General features: G+C 41.6%; 2 protein-coding genes across 3 annotated transcripts; one reads left to right on the forward strand and one right to left on the reverse strand.

Moving 5' to 3' along the window:
• Positions 1-760: 760 nt before the first annotated feature.
• On the reverse strand, positions 761-15,619 carry Ypel5 (yippee like 5). 2 transcript variants are annotated; one of them, XM_027424410.2, is made up of 3 exons: positions 14,590-14,719; positions 4,004-4,168; positions 761-1,690 (listed from the first exon to the last, which is right to left on the reverse strand). In XM_027424410.2, the coding sequence occupies exons 2-3, from the start codon at positions 4,142-4,144 to the stop codon at positions 1,466-1,468; spliced, it is 366 nt and encodes a 121-aa protein (XP_027280211.1). In that variant the 5' UTR covers positions 4,145-4,168; positions 14,590-14,719; the 3' UTR covers positions 761-1,465. The 2 variants fall into 2 exon arrangements, with proteins under 2 accessions (XP_027280211.1, XP_027280210.1); XM_027424409.2 differs by lacking the exon at positions 14,590-14,719 and adding an exon at positions 15,483-15,619 and having other exon boundaries at positions 766-1,690.
• LOC118239149 (collagen alpha-1(I) chain-like) lies at positions 11,103-23,746 on the forward strand. Its single transcript, XM_035447610.1, has 4 exons — positions 11,103-11,121; positions 14,647-15,148; positions 15,199-16,136; positions 23,686-23,746. The coding sequence occupies exons 1-3, from the start codon at positions 11,103-11,105 to the stop codon at positions 16,070-16,072; spliced, it is 1,395 nt and encodes a 464-aa protein (XP_035303501.1). The 3' UTR covers positions 16,073-16,136; positions 23,686-23,746.
• The last annotated feature ends 137 nt before the right edge of the window (positions 23,747-23,883 follow it).

Below are 23,883 nucleotides of genomic sequence, written 5' to 3' on the forward strand. Positions count from 1 at the left end.
AGTCAATCAACAACCATGCCACTAACCAAGAATGCAAAGCCAGGTATGAGAAGCTTTACTGTACTCAGAAATCACTTTTAATGTCAATGACAGAAAGATGTCACCTATTCAACTCAGGCAAATTTCCTTCATTAGACCACCTGGAAACTGAGCATACAAACATCTGTCTGTTTATCTGTATAACTAATCGATTTCCCTGTCCTTTATTTCACCAAAAGCAAGTACCAGTTTGCCTAGAAATGATCTGGATAAAGAAGCATATTCTAATACTTTGTAAGATCATACATTTAGGGCTAATTTGAGTCAACTCTGGCCTCTTTCCAATAGAGGGTATCAAGTGCAGTTCAAATGCAATAGCTGAACTTCTAAGGGAAGATGTGAGAAACACGATGTTAAGGAGAGATCCAGTTCTTTGATGAAACTATTAGGCGCTACAGACTTGTCAAAATCAACTTGCAAATGAGGGGGAAGGATGAAACACTTTGTGAAGCAGTATTTTTTAGATAAGCTACTTCATTTTCTCCCCTTCTTTTCCAACAGATGCAGATTAATAGTTTATGCAAGGATACATACTGACATTCTGCTCATCTGCTTTCTAAATGCAATGCTGTGGGTATAAACAGTAGGCTTCCATTTACACAAATACCTTATACATAGTCGATGTAGCTTAAGATTGAGAAGAAACACTTTAACTACTAAGAAAATCACTTATCAAACCTCTGCTCTTTTAAAAGACATTTTTAGAAGTAACACAGGACCAAAACATCCAACTATCACTTTATTTATATTACTATGCTTAAGTTACATGGGAAAGACAGCCAAGCAGTTCTGCCCCATTTCAGAAAGTTTCCAATCAACACCAAGTACATGGTGACAAGTAACTAGGGATGGTGACATCTGTGGGTCAAGACTGACAAGGAAGAATGGGTTCTGGTGCTACAGTTCCTCTCCAACAAGAATATGGCACACTGGCCAGCACAAGCCACGCTAACACTGAGCCTCCAGCGCTGGGCACAGATTCGGATCTCTTCTTGAAGCTAGCAAATTAAGTGAAATAACTGGGTTTAAAAGAAAGTTTAAAATGAAGCCCAAATAAGTTTAAAAACCATGCTCTAGACATATTCTCCACTCAAAATGTACACAAACACTTCTTTTCACTCTAGGGGCCCCAATTTTCTCCCCTCACATAGCCTACAATGTAGCTGCAGACTCTTCTGCCTCAAGATGTAAACATAGGGAAAAAATTAACGGCATCTGCATAATATTCTCTCTACAAACTGCTGTTGGATGGGAAATACAAAATTAAAAAAAAAAAAAAGAGAAAGAAAGGTTCCATCTTAGATTCTCACAACCTCTTGTTCCGCAGTTCATGAATCCGACTCTGATGCTAAGGTGACAGTGTATGTAAGTAGATTTTTGTTTTCAGTGAAGGAGACCTGGGAAAAGATGGATTTATCTTTTTTCTTCAAGAGTTATCAGATGGTACATGCTCCTCAAAGCCTTCACTCTCTCGAACTAGTGCTCGTTCCAGAATCACACGGCCTTCCTTATAACGCTGGCTGTCTTCAGTAGCAAACTCATAGATCCATCCCAGTTTGCTATTGCAGTTTTTGCAGCTCACATCTCGAACCATGTGGCGGCCAGTGAGCATGACCCGATCCTGAACTTCACTGTATTGCAAGTTAACTACCTAAAAAAACATATAAATAAATAAATAAACCACGGATACACAAAACCCCTTGTAAAGTCATGTAAGTTAGCTGCCGATTGTGACAGTAAGTAAATGTATGAGCAATTAATTATCACAGAGACGTGCATCCCCATGACCCCAGTGTGAAGAGGCCGAGGCAGGATCATGAGTGTGAGGTGAGACCAGCCTCACTACACACTGAGATCCTGACTCAAAACAACACACCACAAAGCAAGTGTAGTTACACTAATGATAGCCACCTAGAGCTGGTTTTGAGAAATGCTGGGATAGCTAGGCCTGTAATCCTAGTATTTGGGAAGCAGGAGGAGGAAAGGGGTTCAAGGTCAGCCTCACCCACATAGGTCAATTTCAGGTGTCAGCCTGAGCTATAGGAGACTCTTGTCTCAAAGTCTACCCCCGAAACACACATCAAAAAAAGACAAAAAGTACATTGTTGAGACAGGTAAACCTCTGGAAATTGCACTGTACTGGGTATCTAATGTGGAATTTTTTAAAAGGCATTTAATTTTTATATGGGTATTTTAGCCACATGTATTCATATGTGTCAGGTGCCTGCAGAGGTCAAAAGGCACTGGATCCCCTAGAACTAGTTACAGATGGTTGTGAGCCACCATGTGAATGCCAGGAACCAAACTTTTGTTAGCCACAAGAGCAACTAGTGCTCCTAACTGCCAAGCCATCTTTTCAGCCCCCAATCTAAAGCAATCTTTATATAGTACTAGAAAAGTCCAAGTCTCACCATTTATATATGGTAGCTCTATTTTTGGTTGTAGGGAAGGAAAAGGCCTGGAATTGAAACTGTGACATATAAGTTTGGGTCCAATTACTAATTTACTCTGTAGTGATAAATGTAAGATAATCAAAGTATCTATTACAACACCTCAGTGTTCCATAAAGTGTCATATTTGCTTCTGAAAACATATTGCATATACAAACAAGTTGGGATAGGATAGGGTAACCTACCATAAACTATACAATGCAACACATTAGTTTTCAAGAAGTACAAAGATAGTAACACAAGAATTGGATTCTAAAATAAGCTGGAGAATTTCCAACCATTCTAAAAAAATCAATCGTAAATAATTTTGGCTTTAAAGGTTATACAGTCTTTTTTTTTTCCAGACAGGGTTTCTCTGTGTAGCTTTGGAGTCTATCCTGGCACTCGCTCTGGAGACCAGGCTGGCCTCGAGCTCACAGAGATCTGCCTGCCTCTGTCTCCTGAGTGCTGGGATTAAAGGCGTGAGCCACCAATGCCCGGCTTAGGTTATACAGTCTTAATTCCAACTATTTAACCTTGACACTCTAACACAAAATCCAGACACTATTTAAGTAAATGAATGAGTGAGATTGAAGATTGTTTACAGTTAACAGGCAGCTGGCCTGCCACAGTGTCAACTCTTCCTCTGTAAAAGGAATACACTATTGATTCTCTGAGAGAAGCTTCTTTACTCATGGAACAGGGGAACAATTTCTGGTTGAAAAGTTTATCTGACCTTCTAAAAACACTCACTGACAAGATTAGACCGGTTTCTTTGCTTAAAAGATTTGGAAATTCAACTTTGCTAGGCTCCAGGGTGTACAATCACATCAACTAATCTCAAAACAGGTCCAAAATTTCAAAGCCCAACAGACTAAACACACATTTGCAAGTCTGTAAATGTTTTTCCCTTTGGTAAACCCAAAGAAACCAAATGACATTCAGAAATCTGACGGGCAATCATTAATTATATGACAATAGAAGCCAGCTAGATTCACTTCCAACTAATAAGCTATAGCTATCTCCCTTATGGATCAAACAGTGACATAGAAGGGAGAGAAGATGGGTATGTTAGCCTCTTTTTCCAATTCTATGAAGTAACTAAAATTTTTACACTGAACATTTACATAAGAGACAGAGACTCATTCTCTTTTATTGCTGTTTTGAGACAGGGCTGTGTAGCTGTAGCTGGTCCAACTGGCCTATAACTCACTGTGTCTCCCAGAAAGTTCTCCAATTTGTTCTTCATGCCTCGGCTTTCCAAGTACCAGGATTATAGACAGAAGACACCACAGCCTGCCTCTCTTCTTCTCTTTATTTAGGCTTTATAAAATAAATACATAAATAAAATAAAATCACGTTCCAGTAATGTATCCCTGAAATCCCAGAGACAAGCTAATAGGCAGCCACTTCTGTAGGTTTCAGCTGCCATTCTGACATTTCCTGGTATCTGTAAACTCTTGAAGAAATAGTCTAGTGCTGATGTCAAATGTACCCACTGAAGATATGTAGGAATGAAGCTTTTTTCCACCAACCTTGTTAAAAAGAAATGCTCTACCAGTGGCGCCTGTGAACCGAGTGGAGATGAGTTCTGAGCGGTTGGTCAGGATCGTGTCACAGTTTGCACAAGAAAACAGACGGGTACCACCGATATGGTCAAGGAAGATTCTGCCCATTTTGAGAGCTAAAGTTCTAAAAACCTAGAAAAAATGGAAAAAAGATAAGTCACATTATTTTTAAAAATTGGTTGCAGCTATTGGTGGAGGTGTTATAGTTTATTTATATACTATAATTTCCATTTTTTCTAGTACCTGTTCTCAAAGTTCATACAAAGAACCAGTAAGACACTCCAAGTTGTTAGCAGCCATAAGTGCACTCAGTTGAGTCTAAGGAATGGTATCATTTCACTTTTGGTTGGTGTGAGGAACAAAAGAAGAGAGGGAGAGGGGGGAGAAAAAGAGGGGGGGAGAGAGAGACAGAGAGAGAGAGAGAGAGAGAGAGAGAGAGAGAGAGAGAGAGAGCACCGCACACTGGCTCATATATCTATATATCCCCCAATGGCACAGATGGGGCTGGAGAGATGGCTCATACTTAGAGCACTGGTTGCTCTTTTTTTTTTTTTTTTTTTTTTTTTTGGTTTTTGGTTTTTCGAGACAGGGTTTCTCTGTGTAGCTTTGGAGCCTTTCCTGGCACTAGTTCTGGAGATCAGGCTGGCCTGGAGCTCACAGAGATCCCCCTGCCTCTGCCTCCCGAGTGCTGGGATTAAAGGCGTGCACCACCAATGCCCGGCAAGCACTGATTGCTCTTGCAGAGGACTTGGAATTGATTCCCAGCTCCCATATGAAGGATCAAGATTGTAACTTCAGGGGATTCAATGCCCTTCAAAGGCAAAGACCTACATACAGACACCCACACACAAAAGCACCACTTTTAAGTCTATATTCTGGGCATACAGTATGTAAGTTAAAAGAATTGGAGGTCTGGGGCACAGGTGGGGTCATCAGATAAGAGCAGATGAAAGTGTAATTTCAAAACAAGAAAGGTCTGGGAACACAGGTCATTGGTGGAGCATTTGCTTCACATATTGGAAGCCCTGAGTTCTACCCCAGCACCACACACATAAAGTACAATGAGACTAAAAACAAGAGGGGACCTGTGGCTTGAGAGAGGTGATTTGATAGGTCTGTTGTCATTGGGTATACTGATCACTGTCCAGGGCCAACACACTAACTTCATTCAGTAACTCTGAGTCTAAAGTCTATGGAGCACTTACTTTAAAATCCACAATTCTGGGTTTCACCACACACACATACTTCACCCAAACAAGTTGACAGGTCAAAGGTTGTAGCTGTTACAGAACAGTAGCTGGAATGCAGTTCTACAAGCTCCAAGACAAAGTTCTTTCATTACCCTCCACTGCCTCCTCCCAAAGGAAGGGGACATGGTGCAGACATAGGTAACTTAAGGCTAGAGCAACCAGGACAGAAAAGGAGAAAATGGACTTTCCAGCTATGACGTAACCTAGCATTAAGAAATTGGTTACTGATCACTGACTCAATAAATTACAGAAGCACTAAAATCCTCAACCAAAGCTTTGAAACAAGTTTCTGAGACCAGGATAATCCACACTTTAGTATTTAGTGTTTTAGATTCAATTCCTTAATTCACTGTAATTATTTTTAAATCTCTAGATATACTCAAAAATACACCACAGGTTTCATTTTAAAGTGTTTCTGGGTGTACACGTTCCTGTGTTTCAAATGTTTACTAACTTGTTAAGTGGTGAGCAGAGCTGATACAGCTGTCCTTTTGGGGAGCAGGTCCTGACTTATTATAGTACTTTCATTACAAACTAATAAGGAAACTCTACTTCTTAGATTTATGAACTTTTCTAGCCCTTAGGCAATCCTAATGTCATCAGAAGGGTCATTCTGAAGGAAGGAGGGAACATAGGAGAAGCAATGGATGAAATGGTGTGAATGGATGGAAACAAAGTATGCCACACACGTTTGAAATGTCAGTGAAATCCACTTTATGATAACCAAAAATAGTAATTAAAAAGAGAAACCAAGCTGGGCTTGCTGGCACATGTCTTTAATCCTAGCACTTAGGAGGCAGAGGCAGGTAATCTGTGATTTCGAGGTCAGCCTGGTCTACAGAGTGAGTGCCAGGACAGCCAGGGCTGTTATACAGAAAAACCTTGTCTCCAAAAACCAGAAACAAAACAAAAAAGAAAGGTAGCTTATTAACAAATATCACTGGAGACAGGATATATCAGTTCACATTTGAGGTATGCCTGAGAGGAGTTCCAGAAGATAGGTAAGGCTACAATGCATTACTGTTTTTTGTTTGTTTGTTTGCTTTTTAAGGAGCCACAATATGTAAATCCCAACACCAGACTTAAGCTATGGTGACAGACAGACAGACAGACAGACAGACAGACAGACAGACAGACAGACAGGGAGAGGGGGGAGAGGGAGGGAAGTGGCGACAGAACTAATTTAAGGCCTGTTAAGTTGAATTCATCAGCCCAGAGATACAGCAGTGAACAAAACTGACACATTTCATTTTAATTATATACAAGCTCTTACTGATTTTTAAAAGATGAGCTGAAACAGAAAGATCCTGACGCAAATATAACTAAAATTTGGGGAAAGAGGGCTAGGGATGTAGTTCAGTGGTAGAGTAATCACCTAGTATGTGTAAAGTCCTACATTCACTCCTTACACCACAAATAAAAATATAGGCTAAGCCAGGTGGTAGTGACACACACCTTTAATCCCAGCCCTTGGGAGGCTAAAACAGGTGGATCTCTATGAATTCCAGTTCAGGCTTATCTACAGAGTGAGTTCCAGGACACAAAAGCCATGTCTTGAAAACAAACAAAAACAAAGCACAAAATTCTAGGTGACCGGAGAAAGATGCTCAGGAGTTAAGAGTACTTGGTGCTCTCAAGGACCCATGTTAAGCTATCAGCACCCACATCCAGAAGCTTGTAACTGACTATAGATCCAGCTCCAAGGGCTCTGACACTCTCTTCTGGTCTCCATGGTCACTCATACACATGGCTAACCAACACACACATAAATCTTAAAAATAAATAAATAAATAAAATTTCGGGGCAGGAGAGATAGGTCAGTTTGGTTAGGAGCATTTATTGCTCTTGCAGAAGACTCAAGCTCTGTCCCCAGCACCTGTACTGCAGCTCATAACTGCCTGTAACTGCAGCTCCAGATCTGATATCCTCTTAAGGCCTGCTAGGGTACTTGTGCACATGGGAGACAGACAGACAGACAGACAGACAGACAGACAGAGACACACACACACCCCACACAGCCACATATACACCACACACAAATACATTCACCACATACCACACATAGACAAAGAATAGAAACCTTAAAAACAAAATATGGTTGGAGGACCTGTACTTTGGGGGAGGGGATCAGGTAAGGGAATACACTACATATTTTCTCATAGCAACTGACTCTGTTAATCAGTTTATTGTTGTTCTCCCCCATCCCAGTTTATTTTTTCATTATCCACTGTGGCTTACTCAATTCTTTTTACCTGTTTTATCCTTGTACCACTATTTCAATTTATGACTCTCAATATAAATAAAACATTCAACAAATATATGAACAGTTAACTTTTGTTGTTTATACATTAATTGTTTAATGAAAAGGATTGACAGTAAAGTTTTACAGTTCTCAGTATAGTCATTTTGCTTCAGTTTCTGGGATTTGTTTCAAAGGTAATTTTCTTTCCAACTTACAAGTATCAAACTCGAGTCATTTTAGCTACAATGTAACTCTATTTCTTGATTGACCTTAGATGCTACTATAGAAGATGCCATGGTTCCAAGTGAACTTTATGCTTTCTACCTACATCATTCTATCTTTGGCTAGTATTACAGGAATAGCTGCAACCAACCATTTGGTACTGAGGGTAAATAGACTTAATATGCCTTCTTTCCTGCTTCAAATTCATTCTATTTTTTACTCTACCCAAGTATTTTTACTGGCTTCAATTATATGATTCATTACCAAGACTAAAAATATGTAGGAAGAACTTTAGGTTACATGATTCCTGATTGTGCTTGCCATTTACATATAAGCATATGTATTTGTAACTATAAAATGTAGTTTGTTTGCCAAAAAAAAGTTATGTTGTCAACAAAAATCTCTTCATGGTCATTAGATCACAGTAAGCCGTTGTTTTATAAGGTTAGGAAATATAAAACAGTACTGAAATGCTACAGTTGTCGCCAGGCTGACATCAATTACAAGCCCACTGCTACATACTGAAAATCTGTGTCCCTAAAAAACTTGTTCATGGAGACCCATCACCAATGTGATGGAATCTGGGGAGTAACTGGATTATGAAGACAGACCCTCATTAGAGGAGTAGGATCTTACAGAGGCTCCATGTGGCTGCCTTGCCTTTCTACCATGAAGACACATCTAAAGGGGCATCAATAAACCAGGAAACAAATCTTTACTGACACCATTTCTGCTGGTACTTCTTTCTTGGAACCCTGAGAAACACATTCCTATTGTTTATAGGCTACACTGTTCGGTTACAGTAGTCTGAAGAAAGCCACTTTTTTTTCTTGAGGAGGAGATTAAAATGTTTGTCTGGACCTGGGCAGTGTGAATTCTGCCTTAGACCTAAGCATGTACAGTGTATGGGACACTGCACTTGGGCACATATCATTTAACCGATTAATTCATACAGTAGGTATATATTACCCATGTTACAGGTGTAAAAATACAGCCCATGTAACCTCCCACAAGTAGTCAAGCTAGGCCCTAAACTAAATCATATTCCAGTTCTCACTTCCTTCACATCTAGGAACAAACAGCTCCTGGAGTCAATCTCCCCCCACCCCAACTTGACCACAAATTCTCCTCCTGTATTCCCTAACCTGGTGGCAAATTAACCATACACTCCCTAAAATTAGAAGACAACTACAGACATAACAATGGCACTTACATTAGCTTGGGAAACTTTTCTTTTCCTTTCACTGTCATATGTATTCAAACATTCATCCCATCTAAGACTGTTAATGGACACAGTGTGTAATGCTACACTTACATTGGATTAGTGCTACAAAATACAGAGAAATACATTTTAGCCACCACCTTCTAAAAGCTCTGTGAAATGCTTCTCATAGAGAGAAGGTCATGCTATGTAGTTGAGGATGACTTCAATTTACACTATTCCTCCCTGCTTCAGCCTCCCAAATGACGAGAATATAGGTATATGCCATCACAGTTATCTAGAGAGAATTCTTACAGAAAAAACTAAACACCTTAGAGGATAAGGCAGGAGTATTTGGACTTTAATATCTGCCCGAGAAGTCCAGTGAGTTCTGTCTCAAAACAAAAAACTTAAAAACTGAAAGGGAAGGGTCAGAACTTGGAAAATGTCCAAGATGTAGCTCTGTGAAAGAGCATTTTACCTAGCGTATGAGGCTCTGGTTTGATTCCCAATAATGGGGGTGAAGGGTTGATCCTAAAATTTTATTGGTCTAATAGTGTGGCTCAGTGGTAGAGTATTTGCTAGCATGTGAAAAGTCTGGCTTCCATCTTCAGCATCTCTCTAGAATATCAAAAGAAAACAAAATCCTGAACAGCATATTAAGAAACACTTCATTAGCCCGGCGTTGGTGGCACACGCCTTTAATCCCAGCACTCAGGAGACAGAGACAGGTGGATCTCTGTGAGTTCGAGACCAGCCTGGTCTATAAGAGCTAGTTCCAGGACAGCCTCCAAAGCCACAGAGGAAACCCTGTCTTGAAAACACCCCCCCCAAAAAAAATTAAAAAGAAACACTTCATTATGTGATAAACTTATTCACTGGTATGTACCCCATGACTCCTTATAACTTTATGAAGTTGTACCATCATCACAACAAACTGGCTTTGCCCCCTAAATTTCTCACAAACTAGTCTGCAGCTAGTCTCTTCATCTAGCCTCCAGGAATTATTTTTTTACACCTAAAGCATTTCCTACATATGCTAATTGTTTTGGTTAATTTAACAGAATCTCCAATCTCTTCAGTTGTCACAGCACCTGTTTCCCACTACAAAACAACAACAACAACAACAACAACAAAAAAAAACCATCATTTGATACTTTTTTGTGCTGAAGTTCTATTTATGGCTGAAATTTGGGCCCAGCTAAGAATATGGATTAAGTTGTTTATGATGCTCCTACTTCAACACTTCAAGCTAACCAGTATAGTATTATTTTAAGTCACATTATCAGGGAGGCCCTCCTGCCAGGACTTTTGCATAGTTCCAAGCTATAAAATCCTAAAAAGGTTGAAGTATCAAACTTGGTTGTTTAATAGTTTATCTGCTATTATCTGAAGTAGTGAGGGGCTAGGACAGAAATATAGTGAAGTTCATGGAAAACTGAGGTATTTTACTGATTATCTTCAATTTCTTCTCCCGCCAAAGAGTCTTCTATTTGCAACAGAAGATTCTGTTTAAGTAATTACATCTTAGGATCTCCACCTTAATTTCTTTTAATTATACAATTTATCTGTAAGTTTAAAAAAGAAAACTACTTTTCTTTCAGGAACCCATGAGACAATGTCCCTAGGAAGGAATGATTTTAAAAATTGGACAGGATGGGTTTATATAAACTCCTAATTTCCAGGTCATAAAATGATTATCTAAAATGCCTATTTGGTTCTTTTGAAATGTGCGATCTTATTGTTGGTTTGTTCTAACTCAGCAGTTTAGAGCATTGGCCACTCTTTCAGGGGATCTGGGTTTGATTCCCATCATCCATATACGGGCTCACAAACATCTTAACTCCAGTTCCAGGGTATCTGATGCCCTCTTCTGGTCTTCACCTGTACCAGACACACAATTAGTACACAGATTACATGCAGGCAAAACACTCATACACACAGAATAAAATAAAACCCAAACCAAAAAACAATCGGGGCCAGCTGGCCAAGTCTAGCTCACCTCTAATTCAACTGTCCACATGCTAAAAATAAAATTATTCTTTTAAAAGGTTAAGAAGAACACATCAAATATTTTAGTGGTCATAGTTTCTCTGAAACACAGCCACACTCCTTTGTTTATACTTAACTGCTTTCTAGCTACCAGTCTACATGGCGACTGTACGAACTGGTGATGTGCAACACTCAAAACAGTCACCATCTCAGTCCTTACCAGGACCAGTTTATCCTGCTTAAGAACACACCGAGATAGGGGAAAAGGTCTTCACTTAAAAAGCAGTCTTTCTTAGAAAAACTGGTTGGCAGTCAGGTTTAAAGATCAAAAGGAGTAGCTGACAAATTACTGTACTTCCATTCCCAGTATCTTTACTCTGGCTAAAATCACTGGCATTCCGAGTTGGGCATAGTGGCTCAGGCCTGTAATCCCAGCATTCAGAAGACTGAGAAGAGAGTACTGAAGTTTAGAGCCTGCCAGAGAAGAGTCCCAGTCTCAAAACAAAAATCCTTATCTTTCCCTAACCTGTTGAGCATTCTGAAGATCAACTGTATGAAGATCATTCAAGTCAATAACATATACCTAGCTGCTGCCTCCTCACTTCACCCCAAAAGCCAGGTGCTTTTAGATTTCACCCCCTCTCGTTTGTAAACTTTGACAAATTACCATTTCCTAAAAAGCAACAGCAGTATCTCTGACAATTAAATGGAGATACTGTATCCTGAGAACAGTGCCATGTTCACTGAATGCTAAATAAAGGTCATAAAAGTAGTCTACCCATCTCATTCCAACTCTGCCCTACCACATATTCAAAAGCAGGGTTAAGAATGAATACAAAACAGTAGCAATTAACAGCTTTATGTACTGTTGATTACAGACATGTTAAGTATCCAGGTAATAGAAATTATAGATAGGACAAAAGTTAGAAACCTAAGATTTCAAATTCTTAGTGTCTCAACTTTGGTCTTAAAATAGGTGCCTGCCCTATAATTAATAATCCAGTTTGGTTTCAATCCTGGCAAATGGATTTAGCCTAAGGAGGCACCACTTCCTAACTCTAAAAATACCATGGAAAATCTTAGGCGTCTCTTTGCATTTGCACAGGACCTGGTAGAAAATGTTCACTTCAGAAAGACTATTCCTAAAGTTAAGGAATTACACCTTTAGGACATTTCCACAAACACCCATCTCATTGCTCCCAGCAACACTGGACAGAGAAGAGGGTTTTTTTTTTTTTTTTCCATTGCGCCTGGTGGGAGAAGTGTGTGTGTGTAAGGAGGCTTGTACACAGGGTTCTAGCATGGGAAGGGTCTATTTGGATTTCAGTCTCTTCTCTCTAGAATAAAGGAAAGAACAAAACCCATAAAACTTTAATATAGTAATAAACACTTGATGCTATTGGAATTTCATTAACTATTTTCATAGCAATTTGTAACACCATTCTACTTTAAAGTTACATGGGGAAACAAGTTTAATCTATAAATTTTTTCTGTCTGTCATAATGGAAATCAACTGAAATACCTGTGTATGCTAGGAAAACACACCATCACTTGTGTGTAAAAGTAAAAGCCCAAGCTTTTACTTTTGTAATTGGTTAGCATAAGCCAAGTTTCAATGATATAAGAAAGCCATGTCCTCCTCTTACAGCACAGTATCAAATCACTCTGCTGGGTCAAATGATGTCCTGCTTGTGGGACTGAGTCTTCATTTAACAGTAAGAAAACGTGTCTGGTCTTCTTACCTAAGAAAACACCTTATTTTATGTTTTGTTAAACAATTTCCATACTGACTGTATTTTCTAGAATTGGGCTTAGTCATCATTAGAAAACAAGCCCAGTCACAAAACTCAGCAGCTAGCCGTGAGTCAGCAAATAATCTGAGTTGGTCATCTCCCCAAAAACTTCTTGGCAAGACAAACATGATCCCCTTGTTTGCTGTGATACAATACTGAGAGCTTCTTGCTGGTATATAGGTACAGTATAGTTTGTGTGGTTTCTAAACTGAAGTGCCAAATAGCAAATTCAAGTCTAGCTAACAGTTTCCAAATTACACATTTGTTACCACACAGCATTACCAGGGAAACAGTATTAATTTACATAGCTACATAACTATCAAGGCACTACAAAACAAAGGACAGTCTAGATACAAATATACTTAGGACTACCTTCACACTTCATGAATATATATTTCACAGCAGTTTCATGTCCCACAGACATTTTCATAGGGTTTGGGGTATGTCTTATTTCCTTATCGAATTATATATTTTTATTAGACCTATTTAAATTGTGTGGGACACCTGGGGATCAGGACAGCTTTCAACTGTTTGAGTCCCTGAACTAAAGTCAGGCTGACAGGTCAGGTTTTCATCAAGCCCCTTTACCTGCAGGGCCCTCTCATCGCCCTCTTTTTACCTTTTATTTCTAAATCTCCTCAGTGGACAGAGAAGGTAAATGAGTCTAGGCAAAGTTTCAGTGTTCCAACTAGATGTTCTTTTTAGAAGAAGCCACATACATTTTGCCAAGCATGCTTAGAAAAGTTACTGTTAAAATTCCAAGTTGTTTTCCCTTACCAATTGAAATGTATTTTATTGTGTGTCTTTCCTAAAGATAAGATAGTGGCTACACATAAACTGAGGGGAAATCTGTACTGAGCAGTAGGCCAGATAAGGGTATAAGGTGAGCATTAATTGGCACACCTGGAATCCCAGCACCAAGAACAATAAGGCAGGGTTGACAAGCGTTTAAGGCCAGCCTGGCCTAACGGGGTTTACAACTTGAAAACAAGTGCATCGGCTCCTTCCAAAAAGTACAAAATACCTCTTGCTCCACTACACACACCAGGTTGTGTGCATTTACACGCACATATCCACATACACATGTATATATCTGCCAAACTGCACATGCTTCATCTTCTTGCTATTTGTAAAAGCTCCAGGGCTGTTTTTCTTAGGCCCATCTGGCCAACATCAACCCACAGATTTTTCATGTTCTAGGCCTAATATCAGTTCTCTTCAGAATACTATTTCCTCCTCTTGGTGTCTCACCGTCTCATCTTTGACCTTTTTGTGACACTCATTTCACAACTTAGCAATATTTAGCCTTGTGCCATTTTTCAATTTCATTGGTCTCTAACCTTTTACTAAATTGGGAGCTTCCAGAGAGAATTCACATTTTCTGGAATCTTCTTCTTACCTAATACACTATAATATACGATTAATTCTTAGCAAAAGAATCCGTCAAGGCACTTCACATCTGGCACAAATATGCACCCTGAAACACTGAGAGACTTTGGCTTCCTCTATGTTGGAATGCAGCTGCAACCCCGCCTATGTGGCTTGCAAAACTGTCTGATAGGTTTCCCATTATGCCTGCTATTTCACCAGCAAGTTCACTTATTTTCCAAAAGCAAGGAGAGCCTGCGGCTACTTTCAGATTTTTTCATCTGTCAAGGGACACCTGAAATAAAAATCCTCCGATTTCCAATGGGGCTCTGTAAACAGAAAAAAGTTTACAAATAAATGAGCTAGCTGTACCCCTTCCCTTACTGCCACTCCAAAGGGAGATTAGTCGGTGTCAGGATTACACAGACCTTTGTACTACTGCGGCTCCTCACTCCCGCTGGCTAATACTCGTTTTCCCTACCTACCTGTACAGCAGCGTGGAATAAAAGGGTGTGCACGAGTATGTCTACCTCTGCCCGCAGGGAGAACCGCCAGGTGGGCTCACCAGCCAGCTTTGGGGTCCCTGCCGGGCCGGCCGCCCGCAGCCGGCCCAGCTGATCGCGCCCACGTGACACCCGCCAGCCAATTGCCTGGCGCAAGGCGGAGAGCGCGGCGGTGGCGGGGCCTCCTCGGCACAACAAACACAGGCGGAACAGCTGGGCGGGCGCGGGCTCCGGGGCGCCTAGCAGCCGCAGGCTCCCCAGCAGTGTCCCCACGCCCAGGGTCCGAAGGGATCGCAGGGCAGTATGCCAGGGGCCGGGCACCTAAGCGGGCATGGCCCACAGCCGAAGCACCGGGGCGCGAGTCCGGCCTCCGCAGCCGGCTGGGTGCGAGCGCGGCCCTGGAGCGCGGGCCCGCGGGCCGACCCGGAGCGGAGCCCGGGCGCGCCCCCGACGCTGCGGCGGGGACGGCAGCCGTGGGGCGGGGCGGCCTAGGAAGTGGGGGTGTCACCGGGCGAGCTGTCGGCGGACCGGCGGCCGCGGAGTCGGTCACCGAGGGTGACGGGAGGCGGGTGGGGATCGCGGGTCGCCCAGGGGTCGCGGCTGTTGCGGGCTCGCGGGGCGCTCGGCTGCGCGGCGGGGCGGGCCGACGGCGGCCGCCGCGCCGCAGCCTCACAAAGAGCGACGGCCCGGCCCGCGGCCCCACGGTCCTGAGGGGCCCTGGTGGCCCCGCCGGGACCCCGGACGAGTGGCGAGGGGAAGAGGCACTTCCTGCCTGGGCCCCCGCCCCGGGCCGCTCCCCGAAGGCTTCGAAGCCGCCGGCCCGAGGGCTCCGAGTGCCCGCCGACTCCGAGCCCAGCGCCTGCCGCCGTACTCACCTGCGCGCTGGGGAGATCGGCGCTGCCAGCAGCTCTTCGCTCCTCAGCTGGGTCGAAGCCCCTCGGCCTCCAAGTCTTCAGGTTTAGTCAGGCCTTGGCCCCGCCTCTCCCCGGTCGGGTCTCGGCGTCAATCACCCGGCGTGGCCCCGCCCTCCCTTGAGGCGGCTCTCCCGGTTGGCCCGCAGCACCCTTCATTTCTAGGCTCCGCCCCTCTCCCTGGCACTCTGCCCCTTCCGCCGCGCCCCGCCCCTTCACTGGCTCACCCTCCCCCACTCTTGCTCCCCTACACTCCGCCGCCCACCCCGCCCCGAAGCCGCAGAGGATGGGCGGGCTCATCGCTGCTCGTCCCGCCTCTAATTCGACACTTTGCACTCTTACAGCCAATCAAGGAGGCTAACTCTGCCTCCTCGGCCAAGGTGGCCAATGTGGTGACAGTGACGACCCGCCCCCCCTTCCCAGCTGAGCGCACACAACACAGCATCCACGTGAGTCAGCTTCTTAAAGGAGACGGACGCTTCAGCCTTTCTAATTGCCTCAGCTGGGACGCCTTGCCAGTCATCCGCGTCACCGGGTGGCGGCTTAGGCCTTAGCTTCCTGATAGCCAAGGAAGCCTTGAAGATGTGAAAACAACAGGCTGTTTACTAGGCCAAACAGGTATTTAGGTTAAAATGCACCCTAGGTTGAATTGCCCGTTTTATTATTTCTTCAGCTCACTTCCCTTTGCCTTACACAGAGTTACCTTTTACAGGAATTCATGGAAAAGAAGGGTTTTTTTTTTTTTCCAACGTTCTCGGTTTTATTTACAACTCCATGAGTTTTCTCTTGACCATGGAAGTAATTCTCAAAAATTTCGGCCTTCTATGTGGAGATTATGCCTTGTGAGTCTTGAGATTTGTTGAAAAAAAAAAAAAAAGAATCTGTTCCCTTTGCCCTCACCAGCGTTTAAGCTGACAGATTTTTGCCACTCCATTGTCTTTCCCAGGTAATTAAATCTGTCGGCTGACTATAAAGATAACAAAAATATTTGGTCATGTCCGTTTCTCAAAAAAATTATATAAAGATATAGCATATATATACAAATACAGAATGCTGATATAATATATAATATGTATATGATAGTTATATATAATATATATTATATGTAACATGTATTATGTGTATATATATATATAATATATATATATTAGCGTTTGAAGTTAGTTTGCATAATGGACTAATTGTCCTAAAGAAAACTTTAGTACTTAACTCCTTAACCCTAAATCTTCCAGTATTTTCATTCACTTAAAAAAAGCTACTCTAGCTTGGCTTTGTAGAACATGCCTTTAACCCTGGCTCTCAGGGAGGCCGAGACAAGGGGATCTCAGTAAATTCGAAGCCAGCTTGGTTTATATAGTGAGTTCCAGGACAACCAAGGCTACATGGTGTCTCAAAAAAAAAAAAGTTACTCTAAACACCAATAATAAAAGACTATCTTTGGATAAATGAGATTTTTTTCAGAAAAAAACCCACTTAAGTTTATTGGGGGTTCTCATTTAGAGCTATGCACACTGGTACATGCCTGTAATCATAGCACTCCAGAAAACTGAGGCAAGAGGATCAGGAACTGTGCTACAGTGAAATCTTAAATCAGGTCTTAAATCAGGGTGTACATTATTACAGGAACGTACTCGGCCTCATTTTTACCCCCAGTACAGGTCTAGGGCCTCACACATGCTAGGCAAGTACTCTGCCAATAAGTTTCATCACCCTCCCCTTTTTGAAATACTGGATTGGGACCTGTCTAGCTGCACTGCCTTGTGGCTTCTCTTTTCCACCCTGTACTGCTTTCCTGAGTAGCTGGGTTACAGACTTGTGTTACCACTCCAGCATGCTGCCTCACTTCCTAAGAGACTTCTGTCAAAATGGATATGAGTGGGTGCATAGCATACTTCTTCCACTTGCTTTATTTTTACTTTAATTTAGCAGCCATGATCAGTCTCTTTTAATTTATTATTTATATGGGTGTGTGTCTTCATATTTATATCCATGTTGGTCTGGGTGCTGAAGGAGGCCAGGGAAGGTGTCACATCCTCTGGAGCTGGAGCTACAGGCAGTTTTAAGCTATTCAACATGGTGCTAATACTTTTGGAACTCATGTCCTCTGCAAGAGCATTAAGTATTCTTAACCATTGAGCCATCTCTCCATCCCTGATCGTTCTTTGATGTCAAATGTATTTTTTATCCACAAATACACATCTCTATAATTTTCTATAGCATGCTATCATCATCTATTTTTGAATTTTTCTTGCTGTTGGACATGTAGGTTATTATTGATAAAATAGCAAGTGTTTTCTAAATATAATCGTTTGAAAAGAAGTACAATGCCTAAGACACAGAAAAGAACAACTTTAAGAACTAGGTAAAAGTGAAATGATGGACAGTCTCTTCCTCCCCCACTTCTTCTTTTGATGGGGTCTCACTAAGTAGCTACGACTGTCCTGAAACTCAGAGATTCACCTGCCTCTGCCTCAAGAGTGCTAGGATTAAAGGTGTGTGCTACCATACTTAGTCTCCTAAGTTTTAAAAATCACTAAGTCTAATTTTGAGGTAAGTACTGTTTTCATCCTCATTTTATCAGTGATAAGTTAACTAATCACAGTAATTAGCCTGAGCCAGCTCACCCGATACAGTTATGAAATACAGTATTTACACACTTTGAGGAAGATGGGGAAATGCTATTTATAAAGGTTGTTGCAGATGGTGTGATGTGCACATTCTGAAGGCCAGGCAAGTGGGAACAGAGAAAAAGAACTGAAGGGGCAGGTTCATTGTTAACACAGATGGATGCACAGATCTCCTGGGCCCTGGCTTCCAAGATAATAAAAAGAAATGAAAGAACAATGGTTGTTCCAGAAAAGGCTGCAAACAGTCTATTCACTTCATGAATTGCTCCTGGTATGTGCCCAAAGCCAAGACCAGTAAGAAGTTGGTTATTTGAAACAGTAATGGCCACAGCTTCCGGGAACATTCAGAGGCAAGTGTCTTCAACATGCTTCCCAAGATCTGTGTGAAGCCAATTACTGCCTGAGTTGTGCCCTTCCCAGTCTGTTTGTACATCCACACGACGAAGTCTGAAAGAATGGAAACCCCACACTAATTTAGACCTGCTGCTGCTTCCCCACCACCTCCATCCACCACAGCCCATGGAGCTGGATCTTCAAGTTTAAGTCAGAAGAAAAACTGTCTTCTTGAGGATGAGGATTGGGGTGGAGGAATAGCTCAGAGGTACAGTGTTTGCCTATCTTGGTTGAGATTAGCCTTAAGGTAGTTGGGAATGTTGATTAGGGATGAGAAATGATGAGCCTAAAATAAATAGAACTCTAATGCCCTTAATCCCAGCACTCCGGAGGCAGAGGCAGAGGCAGAGCTATCGCTGTGAGTTCTGCTGTGAGTTCTGAGACCAACCTGCTCTACAAGAGCTAGTTCCAGGACAGCCTCCAAAGCCACAGAGAAACCCTGTCTCACAAAAACCAAAATAAATAAATAAATAGTACTTTAATTCTAAATAATATACAATTAAATATAATGTAACAAAATGAAAGAGGAAGGGTAAGAGGACTAAACTATATATCCCATGGAATTTGACTGCAGTAGTTTAGAATAAATTGATATTTAATTGAACATTTATTAGCATATCTTATTTTTTCAAGACAAGTTTCTTGTAGCCTATGCTGTCCTCAGAATTGCTGTGTATCTGGGAATGACCTTGAACTCCTGGTCCTCTTGCCTCTACCCCTGAAGTGCTGAGATTACAGATACAAGCTATCATGCCATCCAGGCTTTTTTTTTTTTAATTTTATAAGAGTAAAATTTTTCCACCAAGAGCATGATATATATCTCAGTTTATTCAAGTATTTATTTATTTTGAGACAGAGTCGCATGTAGCCTAGGCTGGCCTAGCTGTGTAACTGAAGTTAGCCTTCAGTTCCAAGTCCTCCTGTTTCTACTTCTCAATTGCTGAGATTCCATTTGTGTGACCATATGCCCTGCTTTTATCTTGGAGTTTATATTAATATGTTTTTGAGGATGTTTTGGCATGAGCTGTGACCATCTTCCAAATTGATATTTTGAAATAAGAACTCAGTAGCCTAGAATGTGACTAATTGGAAGTATGGGTTTTTAAAAAGTGATTAAATTTAAATGAGGACATTTGTGTGGAGTCTAATCCAATCTTACTAAAGCTCTTGTAGGAAGAGATTGGGACCCACTTTTACACATGGGCAGACCCAGATAGAGAACCAGTCTACAAGCCTGGATACAGGATAGGGTATCTCTCTACCAGCCTGGATACAGGACAGGACATCTATCTACCAGCTTGGATACAGGATAGGGCATCTATTTGCCAGCCTGGATACAAGATAGAACATCTATCTACCTGCCCGGCTACAAGATAATATGTCTACCATTCTACAAGCCAGGCATCTATTTACAAGCCTGGTTACAGGTTAGGGCATCTGTCTACCAGTCTGGATACAGGATAGGGAATCTATTTACAAGCCTGGGAGAGATACCACAGAAGGAGCTTCGTAGCTGACATCTTGATCTTGTACTTTTTCTTCAATAACCATGGGAAAAATTAATATTTCTTGAAACCACATAATTTGTGGGATATGTTGTGGCACCCCTATCAAATTATAATACAGAGCATACTATAAATAGCTTCCATATTTATGTGGTTTTTTTTGGAAAGGTAATGTCCATTTGCCTGAATTTTGATAGAAAATTTTTCTTTTCTGTAAATGATCATGATTTTACCACTCACTTTGCAGTCATTTTGCATTTTATTTCTTCTTAAGTCATTTATTCTTGAGTGCATGAATATAGCTATCAATCCAATTTCAGGAATTTGTAGGATTTCTTTTTCTAATAAAGAATAAGGAATGGCTAGGTGTGGTTGTGCCTACTTTTAATCCCAGGACTAGGAGGCAACGTTAGGGGGATCTCTGTGAGTTCAAGGCTGGCTTGGTCTGCATAGGGAGTCCCAAGCTACTTCTTCCACTTACTGTCTTTTGTCCATCTCAACATTAAACCAACTTTCCTTTGCCATATAAAAGCTTCGTTATTGATATGTTAAATATGACATTCTTTGTGAGCCTAAAATCAGAAACAGTGATAAGTAAGTGAAAAACCATAAACAAGAACATATTAATATACACCAACATACCCTAGTCTTTATTCTGGTCACTAACAATACTTCCTGCCCAAATTGTTACAGTCATCTCCAAAGTAGATGATCCATCTAATAACTTCTAACTCTGGGTCAGCCTTTTTGAGTGCCCTGCTGATGGTGCTTACACTAGCTTCTCTGTTGCTCTGGTTCCCTTGTCTTGCTGTGGAGGATCCTTCTGGCACTACTCCACAATAAAAAACAACCAACCAACAACAACAACAACAAAAACCCACCTTTCCCTAGCTCAGTTGGTAGAACATGAGACTCTTAATTTCAGGGTTGTGGGTTCAAGCCTCATGTTGGGCGTCATTCTGTGGATGGAGGTTCTGTTCCCCTTGATCCCACTACCCTTCAGCCCCAAATAAACACACAGAGACTTATATTAAATATAAACCGTTTGGCCAATGGCTTAGGCTTCTTACTGGCTAGCTCTCTCTTAATTATCAACCTATTTCTATTAAACTGTATATTGCCACAAAGCTGTGGCTTACCCACAGTCCAACATGTGACTCCTTTGGCAGTATGGCATCTCCCTAACAGCTTTCTCTGCCTCTTCTCCCCAGAATTCTCCTAATCTGGTAGTCCTGCCTATACTTCCTGTCTAGCTACTGGCCAATCAGTGTTTTATTCATTAACCAATAAGAGAATTATATATACAGAAGGACATCCCTCATCATCCTCACACATCCAGTTTTCTAATGAATCCACCTCTACCCCGAACCTACCTCCCCTCTGCAAATAGCACTCCCCCCTCCATCCTTTAGAGTTCCATTATATCCAAAGGAAACAAACTGCCTCAAATTACTATTTTAACATTCCTAGCCTTATTACTTATTGGTACTTCTGTCGGTCTCAGATAGTAATCTCTATTCTTTTCCAAAGCCAGAAAGATAGTGATGGAGGATACTGATGGATACAGAGAACTCTCTGGATCTTGAAAAGCAGTCGTAAATGGAACTCATATCTCCTTTGAACAACAGAGACATTCTTTTAGGCTGTTGCTACCCTTTTGTGTCTGGTAGTGAGTTATAAACCAACCCCTACCCCTGCTCTTGCCTCCTGCCTGCCTTACCAATACTTTTAACTCCTTAAATTGCTACAAGTATTTATCATCAGAATGGTTGGTATATGTTAAATAAAAATTATAGGAGGAATTGTTTTAAAGTAAGCTACTACACTAGTCTAGGCTTAAAAAAAAATATAGGGTCACTACTCACCAAGCTGAAACTAAGTTTTTATCTGACTTTCAGAAATCAAGATTAGATAGCTGGGCAATGGTGGATAACACCTTTAATCCCAGCACTCTAGAGGCAGAAGGCAAGATACTCTCAAATTCAAGGTCAGTCTGTGTTACAAAGTAAGGTCGTGTCTCATAAACAGCTAGGCTAATTAATACTGAGTAGTTAAAGTAGTTGTTCTTTTCCAGTGCTGAGGATTGAACCCAGGTAGAGAGCCTTATGCATGCTAGGCACCTACTTTTTCACTGAACTTCACCTCTATCCCTTTCATTATTTTAGTTTGAGTCAGAGTCTTGCTAAATTACCTATGTTGGCCTTGGACCTTGGATCTTTTAATGTAATTCTCCAAAAGACTTTGTTTTTAGCAAGTTCAGTAAACTGGGAAAGGAGGCTCACAGACAGCCTTTTATTTTTTTTCTTTATTGTTTTTTAACCTCTATGCTTCTATTCTCTGCCTCCACCATGTGCTTTGGAGGATGTGTAAGTAGACAGCTTCTTGTGCTGAGGTTAGGGGTGTAGAATAAGAAAGGCAAAAGTATAGAATTTCAAAGGTAGGAAAACAGTAAACACATAGTAGACTCTGACACTGATGCTTGTTTATCAAACTGTAGATAGCATTTTCTTCCTTTAGCACTATGCCCACAGTGTCCCACTGTGCTCCTGGGAACCTCAATGTGGACCAAGCTAGAGGGCATCTCCTCTGTCCCTCTAGTGCAGCTTACTTAGTGAGAAATCTGAAAGACTTGGAGCAGGAGTGAGCTTTGTCTCTCCTGGATGACATGTACTGGACGGTCAACAGTGGCTTTTGATTATAGGGCATCACAGTGCCATATTCTGACAGGCAGCTGTTTCTCCCTTCTATCCCTCCCTCTCTAACTTCCCCCCTTTTCTAACATTGTTTAGAGTAGTGCTCAGTCATGGTGCTTATTTCCTAGATATTAGAGAGAAACACTAGGCTTTTCTTTTTTTTAGCCTCTGTTTCTCTCTCTCTCTCTGTTTCTCTCTCTCTCTCTCTCTCTCTCTCTCTGTGTGTGTGTGTGTGTGTGTGTGTGTGTGTGTGTGTGTTGAATGTAGAGTAGACATGCCTGGAGTATGTAGTAGTCTAGACAACATGAACAAGTTGAAAAGGATGGTGGACTGATAACAGCTGGGACACTTAGGTAACTCAGTATGGTGCCAAACCTTAATATCAGCACTTGGGAGGCTGACACAAGATGATTACAGAGAGTTCTTGACAATCCTGAACTACAATTGTGAGAGCCTGTCTAAAAACAAAAACCCAAACCTGGGCTGGGTGTGGCATCACATGCATTAATCCCAGCACTCAGGTGGTAGATGTAGCTAGATCTTCTTGATTGCAAAGCCAGTCAGGTCTAAAAGAGAGTTCTAGGCAGCCAGGCCATCATAGTAAGATCCTGTCTCAAAGAATAAACAAACCACTAAAAACTTAGCTTTGTGGTTGCTGAGCAAGCTAGGGGAAAGCAAGTCAGCAGCATTCCCCTATTAGTTTTTGCTTCAAGTTCCTGACTTGAGTTCCTGCCTTGGCATCCCTTCATGATGAATTTGGTCTGGGCACCAAAATAAATCCTTTCCTTCTCATACAATAAGGACGTATGTTCAACGATGTTCATAGCAGCACTATTTGTAATAGCCAGAAACTGGAAGCAGCCTAGATACCCCTCAACCGAAGAATGGATAGAGAAAATGTGGTACATTTACACAATGGAAAAAAACAATGGAATCTTGACATTTGCAGGAAAATGGTTGGATCTAGAAGAAACCATTCGGAGCAAGGTAACCCAATCGCAAAAAGACAAACATGGTATGTACTCACTCATATTCGGATTTTAGACATAGAGTAAGGATTACCAGCCTACAATCCATACTGCCAAAGACGCTAATAAACATGGAGGTCCCTAAGAGAGACATACATGGTCCCCTGGAGAAGAGGAGA

This window comes from Cricetulus griseus, chromosome 7 (assembly GCF_003668045.3).
Source record: "Cricetulus griseus strain 17A/GY chromosome 7, alternate assembly CriGri-PICRH-1.0, whole genome shotgun sequence".
NCBI classification, from domain to species: Eukaryota; Metazoa; Chordata; class Mammalia; order Rodentia; family Cricetidae; genus Cricetulus; species Cricetulus griseus.

Coding starts and splice junctions, on each gene's coding strand:
- LOC118239149 (XM_035447610.1), top strand. Junction 15,149..15,198: donor GGCGGACCGGCGGCCGCGGA/GTCGGTCACCGA, acceptor CGGGTCGCCCAG/GGGTCGCGGCTGTTGCGGGC.
- Ypel5 (XM_027424410.2), bottom strand. CDS start 4,144: ATGGGCAGAATCTTCCTTGACCATATCGGTGGTACCCGTCTGTTTTCT. Junction 1,691..4,003: donor GAGCATTTCTTTTTAACAAG/GTTGGTGGAAAA, acceptor ATGTTTTTTTAG/GTAGTTAACTTGCAATACAG.